Source organism: Mya arenaria, chromosome 2 (genome assembly GCF_026914265.1).
Source record: "Mya arenaria isolate MELC-2E11 chromosome 2, ASM2691426v1".
Lineage (NCBI taxonomy): Eukaryota > Metazoa > Mollusca > Bivalvia > Myida > Myidae > Mya > Mya arenaria.
Window position 1 is genome coordinate 57,742,614 of NC_069123.1, and position 17,895 is coordinate 57,760,508.

Here is a 17,895-nt window from a genome sequence, read left to right on the forward strand (position 1 = left end):
ACAACAGTGATGCATTTCAAGTTCTATTAATTAAATATCCCAAATAGAAGACAAATGCCCGCTTCAATCAAAGAAATAAACAAAGTGGTTAAAATTGTGACGTCATGACATCACAACAGTGACATTACAATTTGAAATACAATTCATGGCATGAGGTTAGCATAATCAGTATTTATACTTTTACAAGTACAATAGATACAGAATGTACGCAAAAAAGGTAACATTAATGTAACGTTGTATTATTGTAGCATGTCCTATGACAAATATGTACAGGGTCTGAAAGATTGCAATGTCACGATAAAAAACTGCTACCAGGCTAAAAGCATACATAAATTACAGCAACAACTGTTCCAACATCAAGATGACGTCAATTTCTACAAAAGCAGATGAAAAAATATATAACTGTAATTTATGTATGAAAGAAATGAAAGAGTTCTACTGTCCTGATAATGTATTTAATACAATGCATATGTGAAAATAATTAATCTACATTACACAGTAGTTTAGAATATAAACCTTTTGGAAACAAAATGCAAAGCTTGTATATCCACAATTATATTTACTGTTACTTTTAAGCAGGTAAACACAAGTCATATGCTATATTTTATATTCATTTTCAGAGAAGGGAAATTATCAGCACCAACCCTCTCTTGACATCTAAGTTTGACATGCCAAGATTGATATACAAGCATGTAATATATGATGGTTTCTGTTCTCCAGTAGCTTTGATAAGAATGTCATAAAAAACTTCTTATATATTTTATATCTTATCTTCCTGTTAGGAACAATCAAGGTTATACATAAAGTCCGTAATTTTCCAGTTATTGACGAGCTATCAAATAAATTATGAGCAAAGCAAGTATTTACTTTATCATTGAATGAGGTATAAGTGTGTGTATGTACACATTTGGAAAGACATTACTGTTATTTATGACAATAGACTGATGTTTTTCTGTACAAACAGTAAGAGATCAGTGAGTGTACCTTTCATAATCTGCTGGAGTTCGAGCTGCAGTGTCTCTATCTCGCGGAGAGCTGGTTCCACCTGCACCTTGCCGCCCCCGCCAGGAACCGTCCGTCTGATCCGGTGAAGCGTCAGGCTTCCCTTTGTCACTGCGGCAACATCGTCATCCTCCAGGTATATCACCTGGTTGGTGTGCTCAATGATGGCGCTTAAAAAAGATTAAATATGTAAAAAAATAATAATCTATATTTAAACTTTTATACAGCTTCTACTGCTTACAAATAATAAAAATAAAGCTAGTGAAGTTCATGTGCAAATAAATTTACTTTTTATTTGTCTATTAATAGTTAAACATGAATCTATATCCTAAATTATTTCATAAAAAAAATAATATTTGTTTCTGTAATTTATGGAATCGTGCTAAAGTTTTACTGAACAAGCAATATATTGTCCATAAAATCATATTTACTGAACTAACAATAAATAGTCCTTAAATTCATATTCACTAAACAAGCAATAAATTGTCCATAAAAAATAATAAGTGCAATCAAATCATAAATATTTGTGTCAACTAAAATGTAAAAAAAATACCGATTTCAAGTCTGCACTTGCATTCATACAAAAGTATTTTTATGATAGGCAACTATTTGTTTTAAATAAAATAATATAAGTTGTTATAGCTGGTTCTAGCCATTTCAAAATCACTGACATAATGAATGTAGCTTTCTCATGAGTTCTAGTTTTGACCCTATTAAGTATACTATTCATATCATCAATTTACATAACATTGTAATATCGCAAGATGAATCCTTTGCTCATCTGTCTTATTTAGTTAATCAAGCGGAAAATGAACACATATTTTAGCAACAGTTTTCGAACTAAGTTTCGTGTCAATATCTTGAACAGTTTTTAAACGATGTCCAACATGAAAGTTTTTGTCAACAACACTTTGGCTTTTAAAATATTGCAACTTTTTTCTTTGAAAAGAGAAGGGCTAAATATCGAAGAAATGAGGTAAAATGCTCAGAGATGGTAAAAGTTTCTTCCCAAGTCTACCTGGCATCTGAAGCAAAGAAGTATTCCACTTCCTTCTCAGGTCCAACAGTGTGGTACTCCGTCTCTGAGAAAGCCCTTTTTGGGGCTGTAGGGGCAAGGAAACTCCGGTTATCTGAAAACAGTCAAAATATTATAAAGAGCTACTACTGGATGTCTTAAATTGTTAAAGGTAAGATATTTAATTTATGCACTCAGTCCTATCAATAATTCTGTATGTCCTCTGCACGTTTAACAAAGAACCCAAATGTACATGAACACAGTATTTAAAGGCTTAAACAAATTCCTCTATTTTAAAACTTACTTATTATATATCATCATTGCAAAGTAACCGTTTCATTTGCTCATTGATCAGTTTCATTGTCTAGTCATCCACACATTTGATAAGTAAACAGGCAAAAATAGCATTCACCTCACTCAGACCTTGGTTGTGTCTTTAAGAGTGAACAATTTCCCAAAATAAAAAAAATAAAAAACCAAAACCTGAACTTGAGAAAATCTACATCTATTTTTTTCAGTGTCCACAAGTTTTATCATTTTATTTGACTGTCGCTGCTGTATTTGTTTGCATATTCATGATTGTATAGATGATGGTTCATGCACTTACATTATACATTCAAATATATATTAAAATTCTAATGATACTCGTTACAGTTTTTGCTTTAAATATTTTCGGTGTTAAACATAGGGTATACACACATTACAGAGAAATATACATATTATATGGGGTTTGATAAATGTAGCAAAACCTTAAAACAAATTGTCTCCAATGTAAAGCAAGCTTGAGTGGCAATGTTGATTGCTTAGGTCAATTTTTTGTATATTATGTAATATCATTTTGCAAAATATATGTCTTTTAGTAATCCTGTTAATTCATGTGCTATTCAGAAGTCCTAACTGGCGTGCATCGGAGTGTTAGCTTCTGCAAGAAATTACTTGACTGTTGGAGTTGTGAATGCAAGCGCCAGTGAATATTGGTGCTTTGCCTTCGGACAGGCTTACTTTCAAAACTGTCTGTTTGTTTACGAGAGTTTCCTTGCTCGCTACAGATTGTATCAACGCATGTGTTATAGTTGTTATCATGACAAACTTGACATCCATCTGAAAACAAGCAGTTCTATTATCAATCAACATTTTTACCAATATTCTGTAACTTCTTTTTTCAGTAAAATGTCAATATGCTGGATTATAATCGCAATAATTACTTTTCTTTTACAGTAAATTAACTGTTTATGCAGATTGTGAAATGAAATAAAATGTCACAAAGTAAAGTAGAATAAGAAAGTCTTCCTGAAACCTTGCCTTACTTTCACCACAATATTTATTTATATATCTTGCAAACCTTGTTTAAAGCATTGTCTTCAAATGTTAAAGGTGAGCTTTTTTCAGACATACCCATATTTTCAAAAAACAAGCATGGCTGAAACAGTTGTCTCATATTTAAAAGATGCACTACAGATAACAAGTATGTCAATGAAACTTCCAGAGTTATAAAGATTTAGAAGTATTGTGTTAACAATGTTGTTAATTTTCAAAAAAGTTCTTAATAATTGGATTTCATTTATGGATACACTTATAAAATTAACTGGTGGTCTATGGAGATTTTTTATTTCAATTGTTGAAGTTTTGTATAAATATAGGAAATATTTGCTTATCCTGAAGGCAAATCAGGAAACACAGCCTTTGGATACATTTTGTACAATTTAATTTTAAGGATTTCATACATTTAGGTGTTTCTATTTTAAATCTGGCAAACAAATATGAGGCTGTTTCAACAGTGTTTTCTTTTTCAAGCAGTGATATCTACATGCTTTCACAAAGTGTTGCACTGATAACTGTAATCAAAGTCTCAGGAAAATAAGTTCAAAGCCAAAGAGCACTTCATACACACTGCAAAACAACAGAATGATGAATCATAACTCCTTATAAATGCACATCAATTGTGACCGCTCATATAAGTGTCTTGGATGATCTTGTGTTTAGGAACTGAACAACCTTATTTGTATACATGTACTTCAAATCAGATGATAAAGTCCCTTATCTCTGCTGTTTTTACAAACAGCATTGCATCATATCAATGGAATTTTATTCCACAAAATTTAATATCATTTTGACCCGTTATCTGATATCTTTCTTTTTCATAGTGAAATTTAAAATGTATGGAGTGCATCGCCTAAATCATGAATGTTATGACCATTAAGAGCGAGCTTGTTTTTAATTGTATGAGCCACAATGAATGTTTATTGCTTTATAAGTACAAAGGTCGGAGTTTATTTATGACAGTCATTTAAACTAGTATCACCATGACATACTTATGGGTATCTTCTTTAATAACCACAATCATAAAAACCCAGTGTACATAGTATTAGTATGGAAATTTCAAGTGGAACAGCTAAGAGCTTCATATATCAGTTTTCATGAAAGACAACTAATAAATACCTTGAAAAGAAATGTTAAAAAGACAGTCTTGGACCGTGGACAATGTAAATTACAGAATCATCAAATTATAATATTTGAAGGCGACTACAATTTAAAAATAGCTAGTTTGGCGTGTCAGCGATCAATTGCAAAAATATCTGCAGCACGAAATATTTTTAGCATCTCAGATGGTCATTATTTAACAAAATACCAACCTACAACCACCTCAACATGTGGGTGTGGAAACACCAAACAAACTATTATTAAGGGCGCTCAAAGAAGCATCAGAGAAAGAGAGAAAAACATGATCAACTGGTAATCTTTAAATTTAAAGTGAGGTTTTTGCTTTATTCAAGTTGTTATATGAAGGTTATGTTTCTGAGTAATTAAAGAACTTTATGCAAAACCTAGATTAATAAATAATAAAGCCAATTTCATATTGAATCACTTAACAACTAAACCAACAAATATTATTACACTGAAAATAAATGACAACAAATGAAATGAATATTTTTAGTTCTGACTGTAAAAGAACTAGCATTTTTATGTTATTTTGTTATTGAATTTAACAAGTGAAAAATGTCTTAATACTTGTTTAGCTTTCTAAATACCATTTCAAAATCACTTCAAAAATAAAATAAGATTATTCAACAAAGGTAGAAATTATGTTAACACATGCCATAGGTAGTGCATTCTGATATTGAAGTGTACAGACAGACGGCAGTAGCACCTTGTTTCACCGTTGTGACTCGAAGCCGAAGAGTGTTTATAAGCATTTAAAGGAGGAAGCAGAGACTGGCTATGCTCTTACACACATTTCGATGGTGTGATATCAACCATTCCCAGGTAGTCAGCTGGTATATGTTACATGTATGGCACATTCACATTGCATATGAGCCGCGATAGCACAAAATACTCTTCATGTATGGCAATACACATGCATCAGCAACATCTAACTGATTACGATGCATCTTGTCTTTTTCTCTTTTTTTTGCTTGCACATCACTTCAGCACTTCACAATGATTGTTCATGATCTCTAAATTAAACTCCGATTATCAAACGTTGCACTATTAGTTAACTTATCAAACGATTAAAAAGAATGTATCCTCATCAATCATCATGCAGACAGCCACAATAAACATGGCAGCGGTATGAATTTTTTAGGTTGAATAATCTACCATAAAACAGTTGATCACCACACCTGAGTTAAGTTATAAAAATACCAATACCTTCATTCACAGAATTGTAATCTTTCATGCCTAAGAATATAAAAGTAAACTAATGAGGATTCATCAGAGACTGTAACATATTTGGTTGTAGAACATTAAGATCATCGATTGCTACATAATTTCATATACTGCCCATTGGTGGTGTTTTCTCTAATTCACGACAACTGCAAGACACAAACCACACTCTTGTTTACATATCATCAGGCCAGCTCCTTCTCACAATTCTCATATATAAGGTTATGCAGTGCACAAGACTATATACATGAGGTATGAAGAAACTGTACATGACATTCAACGAAACGACACAAATGCATTATAGCCCATTTATAACCACAAAGCTAGCATTTTCCGCGCCCTATCCAAATAAGCCAGCCTATACACACAAGTAAAAAGATATGATATACCTTCTGAGGAGTTTAGCAAAAGGAGAGAACATATAAAGGTTGGTCATTTTGTACATTTAAATACATGTAATAGGTAACATTCCTTGGTACATGTACCTTCCCCCATGCCTTGCATTTAAGTGATGTTTTCAAAGATTTGTGCCTTTCTAGAAAACATGCAGGGGTTTGACCACATGCCAGATCCTCAATATACACGCTATTAAACAAACAAAACAAACTGAGGGTTCCATTAACATACATGTACACATAACACCATCTAATACTTAGTTCTATGCATTTCATTACTTGATTGATGTCCGGCCTTTGGGAAATCTTAAAATAATATGGGAAGGATTTTTACTTTTAAAGAAGTGGTATTTATATAAACAATATACTAATAGTCCTTTGCAGCAAAACAAACCCATCATAGCATTTTTCTGAATTAAATATTTATCACAGACATACTATATAAGGTTGGAGGTAATCTTTAAAAAAAAAAAAAATGACAAAAGAATGTGAAAGGCCTTTTGACTAAACAATGCTGCAAAAGACCATTTAATGAACACATTCAAAACATCGCACAACATATACTGCATATCCAAAATGGCAAACAGAATAAGTTCTTTATTAACTTGTTTTTCCACAGTTAGAAAGAAAACACAAACTCGCATTTCATTTTTCATTCAGAAGTTCAAAGATATTTAGTAGATTATAAGCATCCAAAGTCAGTTCAGAGACAATTCACATAACAGTTCCTTAACATGAATTTCAAAAGTACAACTGTATAACATGTTAAGAGTCAGCAGGCTACTGGGTGCAAGGGTAATAATGACATCCACCAAAGACTGAATACTTGTAGGTATAATATGGTGAACAGCACTATAATTGTCTCTTAGGACAGTTATTACAAAGTACAATGAATCATTTAACGCTGTAACATCTTGGGAGATAATAATGGTTTATTCACCATGGGAGTTATCTTACCTTTGCTGTAGAAAACCGGGATGTGATCGGTGGAGAGTTTTGCCTTGCTCTTCACTCCAATGACGAGGGGGCTACCACGCCTGTCATTGGTTTATAAAAAAAATAAAAAAAATTGAAGAGAATATAATGTATACGTATGCAACCTGATAGGGAACAAGTTGGCTGAAACATTGGTTTAATAACTGCTTTAATGTGAAGTTAGACTTCTATAATAAATTTTTAGAATAAATGCTGGATATACAAAAATAAATTCTAACTTTAATGACATTATTTTACAACAAGTTTACATCATTGCAAAATTAATAAACTTTAATGCATCATATACTGTACCTTGTAGCTACACACTCCCCTGGGAAGTGAGAACTCAGGAAGGCGAGGGCAAAGGCTCCCTCCTGGAATAAAACAACAATAAATCAACATTAGAATAGAGATAGTATGCCAATACATATGACCAAATTTGGTGGTGATTGGACAAATGCTTCTAAAGTTCTTGAGCAGACAAGACCAGTTTCAGGTAATTTTTATAATTAAAGGGGAATAACTCTTGAGTCACAAGAGCGTATCGCTAGTTATTTTACTTGTCTGAGATAATATACCCATATATAAAGGCTTCTAAAGTTATTCAGCAACATACTGAATGAACCCCACCCACCCTGATGCTGGCCACAGGCTGGTCAAGAGCATTTTTTTCTTATGTGATAAACAATGCTGTTATGTGCCCTTTACTACAGTATAGTTTCTACCCCTGCAACCTACAGGCTATCATGGAATCTATTGGTTGCTATGTGACGTACCAGCTGCTGGACGACTATTTCCACGATCTGTCTGAAGGATGACTCGTGGTGGTACGAGTCATAAACATGCTTGGCCAGCTTGGCAATCACCTCCGTGTCCGTCTCAGACTCAAACTCGAATCCCTTCTTTACCTGTGAAACACAGAAGTTTTGGTTTCCCATTAGGCAAGAGGTTGTTTTTATGTGTTATTTTCATTACTTGATCCCATAAACCCATATTTACGTTAATAAAAACAATCAATGATAAAATCCAACTAAAAAACATGAGTGTCATCCCTTTGTGCGGGATAGTGCTCAAAATCAATCTGATAACTATATTATCATTCAATCAATGCTACCATCAAAGTGTTTTGGGGCATATTTTCAATAAGAATTTAACAATGAGTAGGTTCTATAGAATGATGATCGTTTTCCCATTGGTGTTAAAATATCACAAACTTTCACTTTAAACTTGAAACAAATTAAAAGGTAAACTGGCAAAGATTAAATAATTGATTTTTTTTTGGAAAGTCTGTGTAACAAAAAAATCATCCCCCTTAACAAACAGTTAAAAATAATACTGATATTGAATAAAGACTATAACAGGTGCAAGAATAACTTTAAGCTAAGAGGCAATACTTCCTTGAAAATTTCAAAACAAAATAGTTGAAGTACCATTACTTTTTTCATTTATCCAAATGAAATGCTGATATGAACAGAAGTTTTATCATGATTATCTTTAAAAAACACACCAAAAAGTCTGCAATCTTCAACTTGAGCAAATTAAAGGAAGTTAACCATACCAAAAATAGGGCAAGCTTAAACTTGTTCAAGAAATTAGGGACAGATCTGCTCATAAACTTAAAAAGTAACTGCATTCACACAGGTAAACACCTTTGACCAGTGTTAGGTTTCTTACCAGGAACTCCTTGATGTCTTTGTAGTTTGTGACGATGCCATTGTGGACCACCACAAACTCTGAAACAGAAGAACAAACATAACATTCAATCCAAACAATGGTGAACTTGATGGCAATAAAGAATGTAATGCCTAATAAAAAAATTGATTCTGGTTTTATCATTTATGCCCCCCACCACCTAAAAAAGGGGAGGAAGGGCAGATTATTTAAAAGCATTAGAAAACAAATATGCTAGATCTGTATTCACATCCCTGGTATTGTTAAAAAAGCCCAAAACACCTTAATTTTTAACTTTTAATAGATAAAAATCTAGCAAATGAAAAAAAAATTCTTAAGGCAATAAAAACATCTAGGGTCAGTGCTTAAAATAGGGTAGGTTAAGAAACCATAAACAGACAAAATCACTTTTATGCCTTGCTGAAATTCACATCATCTACTGATAATTGAAAACAAATCCATTAGGGAAGGGCTTTGCAAAGGTCCTTAAAATCGTATAGATAATTTTGAAATAAGATATCACATGATCTTAACATCTATTTAGTATCTTTGACAATGCTTAAGCAACTGTCTTGGATAAACTCCTATATATATCTTAAAAACATGCTTTCATGTATTGTTAATGAAAGAAATTAGCAGACTTTTCCTCATAACTGCTAAATGAACCTAAAAATTCCTAGCCTATCAGCACAAACTTTTTCAGTAAGTAATTGATGATGAGAAGTTTCTAATTACATACCATGTAGTTATAACAATTTATTATTATTCAACACTTCAAGGAAGATGATATGTAAAACAAAGGTGGTTCAGACAACAATAAGTGATTCACAGACACACTGTAATTAACAAAAAGTGAAAATGTTAATGTGAAGAAAAAATACAGATGCAGAACAAAGGCATATCTTAAAAACTGAGAATTTATTGCATCATAACCACAAATGTTCATCTTTTGTCTGCATATTTCAGTTACATGTAAGTTGATCATTGATTCAATTTTATCTGTTAGACCTGATTGTACAATATGGAGATTGTGTTGTTGTTTGTTTGACAATCTTAATCCCAGCTTATTTGGTAAGAGCTAAGTACATTGTATGTAATTTCATCAGTGTGTGGACAACATCTTCCCATGTAATATTGACTAACTGGGCTGGAGCTATCTTTCCCAACCAGATGTTGCCCAATACAGACAATAGTCCATCATACTGGTTAGATAAATAAATGATGGTCACAGCAGCTTTATGCCTAATGAAATTGATTTCATAAGCGGTCTAGTGGTTTATTCATTAACTAGCCTTGAAATCTGTGGTCTTCCAATATACACCGTCTCTCTCCTCCCAACAACAAAACTATCCACATATCACTCCTTGATTGATCGTTGGGACAAACAATTTGTAAATAGTTTTTATCTTGATATATCTTGCATCATCTATCAAAAAGGTTGCAACTATCTTCAGTTTATCTGAGTTTTCACAGGAGAAATTTAAGAAGTCTAAGATATGTATTGATAAGAATTAGAATTTATTGTTAGAATGCCTCAAAACTTACTGTACCTAATTAAGCTGAACAGTAAAAGAAGTAACATAAAAAAGTAATATTCATGCATTATTATATAACTTTAAGTATTATAGTGGCCTTAAGTCAAACAGCGAGTTTCTTTCTCCTTCTGCAAAGACAGTAGTTGAGGACATGATATTAGTTTGAGCCATAAAAGTGCCACTTGGAACAAGTACTAAATCTTTGAACTTTGGGTTCATCACATACCTTACAGTGAATATAGTTCATCAAAGTCAAGCTAGCCTGTCCTACAGCCTACGCAATCACTTGAGATTTCCAATTATGAATGTTCAGATCAAATCATCCCTTACTATTTTCACATGGTGGGTGGGAACAATTTCAGGCAATGTCATATGATATACTGGTACATGGCATACACTGTCATCCAGGACTTGTGTTAAAATATACCACAGCTCATCAAGAATCCATCACTGCATGGTTTTGTAGAAGCACATGGCTGAATATAATTCATTAAGTAACAAACCCGTTACACTTTACAACATACACTAGAACACAATTTCCTTATGAGAAGTGACCTTCCTAAAACCACTTTCAAACTATAGTTGAGTCACTCACCGTTGTTAGGATCTGACCTCTGTGGGTGACTATTGACCTCATTGGGCTCTCCGTGTGTCGCCCATCGGGTATGGGCAATCCCACAGTGAATCTCATACTCTTTCTCACGGCATAAACCATTTTCCTCTGAAACATGGACAAAATATTAAGGTTGCATGTTAAATACAATAGACATCTTCGGGAGACATGATCTTGGTGGTCATGTCACTGGTCAATGCTTAGAGGACGGCACATTCACAGTTAATATAATGCAAGTATATTATATGCATGATCACTTTTGGCCCCTAAAATAAAATAATTTTAAACATAGCTTCTTTTTGGCTTGCAAACATAAAGGAGGGCTATAAAAAGAAACCTTTTTCTGATAAGATAAGCTGTAGTTATTATCCAATAAGCTGAAGTTATTCATGAGTATCTTTATCTTACATCCCAGACATTTAATTGTTCAATAAAACTAGCTTAAAATATATGCAATGCTTTAGTACAGTTTAATTATTGCAATGCAGCACAAAATACCGCATGATAACTCAATTACTTTAAAAGTATTTAATGGCCCATATCATTACAACAATTCATTGGATCATTCCTTTGATGCATTTTAAAAACAAGAAAAGGAAAGAAAATAAAGACAAAAATGTCAATGTCCTTTCCCATTCCAGTGAGGCAAAGCTTTCAAATATTTGTCCATAAATCCGAACATTGTCAGTACAATAGAAGCACAGTCATGATACCATTTTATCACTATTCTAAAAATAAGATTTCATGTCATTTTCGCAGTGGGGATGGGTTTTTCTAAGAAAAGAGTGAAAGAAAATTCCAAATGTAAAAGTTTTTATCTTGTGACATTCTTTCTGGTAAGGAGGAAGAGATAAAATCATCCAAAAAAAGTAGTATCTGACTTGAATTGATAACTTACTGATTAACAATCTTTTAAAGTTCAAAAAAGGATTCTAGTTTATCAGTTACTGCATATTTGGAGACTTCTGAGTTAAAAAACAAAATGGATGTCTTGCATTCTAAAAAGTGATACTTCTGTATTTACAAAACTGCTAATTCATGCTATAGTGCGTAATTTATAAAAAATATAGCCTATTTCTCATATTTCACAATATGAGGTCAACCACTGAGCATTAACATTTAAATACAATGGGTGTAATATTTCATTTTCTTCAAATATATTTGTTCAGATAGTACAATTGAAAAATGTGTAGGTTTATAATAGATCATTAAAGAAACTCTAAACCACACAATCTCAATGTCACTTATCTAGGAACCTCTTTTCTCGCAAGCCAAAGACTTCCTTGTTGCATACCCCAATTCTTTTGAAATTAATTTTTACCAAATTTTTTGCACACCTTGTCCGCTTTTTACGCCTTTAAGTATTGGGTAGAATTTCATTAAAGTTTTAAAGGTATTTGTCTTTTTGTTTGCTGGCACACTAGAATACTTCAACTGCAGTATAATATAACAATAATATATCAATACAAATCCATTTACAAAATCAATTGTTGAAGACCATAATATGGACAAAAAAAACAAACATGAGAAAACTTCCTGGTTTGTCTTCAGCAACGCATTTCAAAATGTAAATAAGTTGATTATGAGATAAAATGAAGCGAACTTCTTTTCCATACGCTTATAATCATTTTAATACCATTTCCAAAATATGGTTGGTTAACCAGAACTGGTTAATATTTGAATTAAAAAGACCATAAATGTTCAGCATTTCCAAATATTTGCATATCATCCTTTTGTGCAAGATTATTCATAAATACTTCAGCCAGTAATTAATCACACTCATAATATGAGAGTTGTAAAATTATATGCTGCAGGAAAATGAACCATCAGTTCAACAAAAGTTTTTAAAAAGATACTTATCTCTTTCATACATTTTCATTAATATTTTTCATTTTGAAGCTGTTACCTTGGTAACTTTAAAGCAAGGTAGCAGCATAGTTAAGAAAAAACTTGGAACCCCAAACTTCCATTTCAGTTCCTCTAAACCCATCATGAGCAACCAAATTTCATAAGCTCTATATCTCAATGGAAAGCTATGATCCCCTAAAAGACCAACAGCCAACCACTTTCCCATACTATTCTTCAAACCCCTAACCCCTCTATACTAAATAAACTCTTCTGACCAAACTCCTTAAGAACTCACTATTTAATATTTAATGTACTCTACAAAAAGTCACCCAATCCATCCAAATAAATTCTCTGTAAACTCCCTCAACTGAGCCCCATCCCAAATCCACTAGCCCCATCATCCCACTATATCAGTGCAAGTACATACTCTGTAATTCTGCCTCGAGCTCCTTCACCTTGCCCCGTTTCTTCACCATCTTGATGGAGCATTTCTTGTCCGGGAATTCTTCATTGCAGTCAAACGCAACACCTAGACAACAAAAAATCATTACCCTTTTATTCGCTCTGAATTTTCAATTTTTGCAGTGAACAATATTAATGAAATAGAATGTTTGAGTTGCTGTATGTTCATTATTAAAAAACAACCCTGGATTAATGATATGATCATTTTTTAGATTTGCCTTTCAGTTTTGAATTTCTAGAAGCTGAAACACATCATTTGCATGATCATGCATTTCCCCAATTTAAAACAATTTTCAAAATTGAAAAAAACAGAGACAGACAATCACTCACTGACTGCATTGCATTTAGATGAAAACAATATCCAAAAAAATGACCAACAAACTACTGGTAAATATTTAAACAGATAAAGGTTCCTTCTAAAAGTTTCTAAATAGTATCTTCAAAAAAAATCTAATCAACCAAAAAACAATTAACCTGCGGAGTCGTATCCTCGGTACTCCATGCGTTTGAGTCCATTGAGGAGAATTTCCAGGATCTCCTTCCTTTTGGCGGGAACCATGTAGTTCAAGTATGCAAATATCCCTGAAATACAGCAACAATGTCAGCATTATGACCAATTAAAACTAATGTTGAGACCACCAATATCATCATCACTATTTCAGCAGCGACATTAACAGCAATGGCTGCCAAGTTATAGTAGTAAGCTCTATAAAAGGACAAATTACCTTTTAAAGTTACTGAAATAAGAATAAAGGTGCAATGCATTTTAGTGGGAAAAACCATTTGTGTACAACATGATCAATTTTTGAAAATGCAAGACAGATTACTGCCATGCAAACAGCGAATGTTGAAGACGACTACCTGCAGTATTGGGTGAATAGTTATCCGGCAGTTGTCCTGAGCAACTCATCATTTCTTATCTTTATTTATTTCAGCGTCACGATATAGTTATGGTTTTACCATTATTATTATTATTATCCATTGAAAATTAGTTGAATCAATAAATTATTAAAGTTCAAGTGATATTTAAACTGAAAGAAAATAAATAATGTGTTAAGAACACAAATTTCAAACTACAAACAACAACTTTGCAACGGGTATACTTTCTCTGCTTATCAGGGTGACCATTTGTAAGAGGAATACAATCTACATGTATGTGGTCTTTAAACTTTTTTATTAAAGGCCCACCATCAAGTTTCATGCAAATAAAAAAAAAAAATTAATGCATTGTCGTGTTTGACTTGAATGATAAATAAAAAAATGCATATGATTTGAACACAGATAAAAGTATTAGCAATGTTTTGGTGCTTCAAATGGGGGAATTTGTGGACACATAGGTATTAATTAAAAAAAATAACATAATTTATAAAGGCTAAGATTTTTTTTATCTGTGCCTAAATCATGCTCTTTTATTTTGATCATTCAACACAAATGAGTTAAACAGGATAATGCATTAAAAAAACAACAAAAAAAACAAAACACCATCAACCTTTATTGTACGTCTTTAACTGGCCATGCGAATATTTTCACTCAAAGCCAGGTAAACCCCCCTTTCTGCAAGTCTATGTAATTATTGAGCATGTCATTCTGTCAACTTCCTAGTCTACTGCAGGACCAATCAATCCACACCTGTTCTATAATTCTATAAACAGCAGTCTTCCTGCTTCTGCAAGACTTATTAGGAATAAAGGTAACAAGGCCACCAGTATATTTTAGAAATCTTTATCATTTAATAGTAATAAATACATATCAAATCTGCCACTTATTCTAATCGGTACCATATCTTCCTGATAGATTAAAGTGCAGGTTTATTATTTGCGCTTCAGAGAATAGAATAAATGGTTGTGGTAATGAAAGAGACCGCTGGAACACCTTAGTCTACTATTACTATGTTCAAATACCATTGAACAATTACATGATCACCTCAAAACTTCCTCATTCGAAAATGCAACTTTGCGAAAAACTTTTCTTGAGTCTCATTAATATTTTAAAATATACAATTGCATTAAGTAACAAGTCTACTGGAATAATTTAAACAATAATATCCACCCCATATATTATTTAATGGTTGTGAAGGCCTGATGATGAGAACAACTGCTAAATTTCTATTCAGTCATTCACTGGTTTAAGTACTGGTAGATTATTTAGAAGCATATGCATGTGTGCTGGCTATTCTAGAGACATTTCTAAAAGAAATGAAGCTTTTTAAAAAAAAATCAAAACAATTATGTTTGCCCTTGGCTGCATGGGCCTGCCAATTATGACAAAAATACATTTAAGCAATTGCACAGAAGTTCAACAAAAAACTTATAAACAAAAAAACACTTGATGGAATTAGTATTGAATTAAGATGGAATTGGTAAGTTTATTTTTTCTGTAACTTTGCCTCTAACGAGTCAGTTTTCATTAATTAGCCCTTCCAAATCAAAATAAGGCACACTTCAATACAATATATTCGTTTTCAAATATAATTTTTGCATAAACCTCAAATCTAACAAGTTTACAGAATATGATAAGGAGTAGCACATAGCCTAAACTGTCTTGTTAGATAACGATTTGAAGTCCAGCGATGGTGTGTTTTTTGGAAATGCATAACATAGGCCCAGAGCTTTTTCCTGCATGTTTGTGAATTTAGGAAAATAGCAACAAAATGCCTAAAATTGTGATTTTACCCAGTGCCTTGGTTGGGTTCACAGGGGGCAAAGCCCCCCATAAAGCCCTGCTCTGTTTTAAGAGTTATCTGTACTGCTCTTGAAAGATTAGAAAAAACAGGTCTAGGATTGTTGATTTTTTGGCCATTTTTTGTAAAAAAATATTATTTTTTCTTTATAAATATGCCTTTTTCAGTGCAAAATATATTCAAAATAATAGGGAAGCTATATGTAACATTAAAGTTAAATTAAATGTCTTTAAATTGCCAAAAAACAACAAATATCCTAAAACTATCCATTCTACATGTATAACATTGGTCAGTAATGTATACTATTGAGCATGTAATTGATCCTCACTGTTTTGATAACTGTATTACCATTTACTGATTTTTGGGGTTTATGAAACCAAGTTGAGAAATACATAACCATGTATCCTCCCCTGGCATCAACAACATATTTTCACAAAATGTGTGTGTTTTAATTAAATACATGTTGTAAATGTAGAGTCTTTTTTGAAACATGGGCACACAATGTTACTTCAGATAAAAAGGAATTAATAAAACATAATGAAACACATTTCTAAGATTGAAAAATCTGAGTTACCGGTATTCATTTTTTTTTTAGAATATTTAAAGTTAATATCATATGAAATATACTTGTTCATTTAAACTATGTCATGTGAGCATACAGTTGTGAAAAATCATTTATTTCATAATAATGATACGCAAATTCATAATGTGACAGCGGTCTTTTGGTATTAAAAGGTTATGACAGTAGTTTTTTTTCTCAATGTTTTTCAGGACAGATAACACTCAACAGCCAAATTTGTTCTGCAGATTAAAGCTGCACTCTCACAGATTTACCATTTCTACAACTTTTTATTTTTTTGTCTTCGAATGAGCAATTTTTTGCGTAAATATCTGAAAACCAATGATAAAAGACTGCTGACAAAAGATCAGATCGCAGATTTTCATATTTCCGTTCCAAATTTAAGGTTTTATGGCTTAAACCGTTACTAACAGTTTAGAAAATATGCATAAAACATCATTTTTTGAACTTCAACATAACAGTCTGCAATCTATTTTATGTCAGCAGTCTTATATGACTGGTTTACATGCGTTTTCGCATAAATTGACTTGTTCCAAGACAAAAAATACAGAAGTTGTCAAAACGGTCAACCTGTGAGATTGCAGCTTTAAGTCTCAAAAAAATAAAATCTCATTCATGATTCAAAAAAAAAAACACGCAGAGTTTTACAATTTACTATTTTTAAGCCATTAGCATTTATAACATAAGCATATATAAATAGGTCTGTGGCTTAAACTCTAAACCTTAAAGTAACCAAGCCCTTCAAGAGAAACATATATTTCCTGAAAAAATAAGGGGTTAAACTGCTAGAAATTTAACCTTAGGTGGTGTACAATGCCAGAAAGACAAGTAAAAACCCTACACTGCATAGTTAGTATCATATTCATAGTAAATATTCTGATGGGCTGAACGTTTTATATTGAATATGTACATATATTGAATATTTATGGCATAAATTTTTACAATTATCAGTTTTAAATGTTATGAACAAGCTAAAACAATAGTGATACAATACAATAGATACATAAAATTATAAGAGTTACTGTATTAGAATTTTGTTTATTATCATTGCTCACAAGTTACGTTCATTTTGTATGAAGCCTGCAAATTTGTTACAAATAAATATAAGAGCTGAGAAAAATAAAAGAAACTTACCACACATCTTTATGCAGACAGTGTTACACTTTGGCTATTGATGAAATGTTATTGCTCTGTGTTGATCGCCACTCCGTTATTTTCTGACGACACGTTTCAAGAAACCGTACTTATATACGATCTTACATGATTTACACGTCTGACCTACTTCCTAGTTGGGTGTGTAAATATAGAAAGGTGGATCCCCAACTCTGGGGCAGGAAAACGACCTAAATGACGACAGAACACCAAAGTATTTGTCAAAAAATTAAAAGGAATTGGTTTCAATTGATAAAATTGAAAGCTAAACTACCTAAGTCAAATATAAATAGGGACGTGAATA

The 17,895-nt window shown here is 32.4% G+C and overlaps 1 protein-coding gene across 8 annotated transcripts in view; it reads right to left on the reverse strand.

The window, feature by feature from the left end:
- LOC128210465 (glutamine--fructose-6-phosphate aminotransferase [isomerizing] 2-like) overlaps window positions 1–17,876 on the reverse strand; it is a 35,309-nt gene extending 17,433 nt beyond the window's left edge. For 3 of the 8 annotated variants that reach the window (XM_052914823.1, XM_052914835.1, XM_052914816.1), the window contains exons 1-12: window positions 17,574–17,876; window positions 13,654–13,761; window positions 13,145–13,246; window positions 10,852–10,977; window positions 8,725–8,783; window positions 7,827–7,958; window positions 7,363–7,424; window positions 7,033–7,112; window positions 5,666–5,695; window positions 3,020–3,118; window positions 2,021–2,132; window positions 985–1,172 (exon numbers count right to left, since the gene is read on the reverse strand). In XM_052914823.1, coding sequence (XP_052770783.1) covers window positions 985–1,172; window positions 2,021–2,132; window positions 3,020–3,118; window positions 5,666–5,695; window positions 7,033–7,112; window positions 7,363–7,424; window positions 7,827–7,958; window positions 8,725–8,783; window positions 10,852–10,977; window positions 13,145–13,246; window positions 13,654–13,761; window positions 17,574–17,580 — 1,105 coding nt within the window. In that variant the 5' untranslated portion in view covers window positions 17,581–17,876. Of the gene's footprint in view, window positions 1–984; window positions 1,173–2,020; window positions 2,133–3,019; window positions 3,119–5,665; window positions 5,696–6,354; window positions 6,382–7,032; window positions 7,113–7,362; window positions 7,425–7,826; window positions 7,959–8,724; window positions 8,784–10,851; window positions 10,978–13,144; window positions 13,247–13,653; window positions 13,762–17,573 lie in introns of all 8 variants that reach the window. The other 5 variants (XM_052914830.1, XM_052914842.1, XM_052914850.1 and 2 more) reach the window with 5 other exon arrangements.
- Window positions 17,877–17,895: the final 19 nt, after the last annotated feature.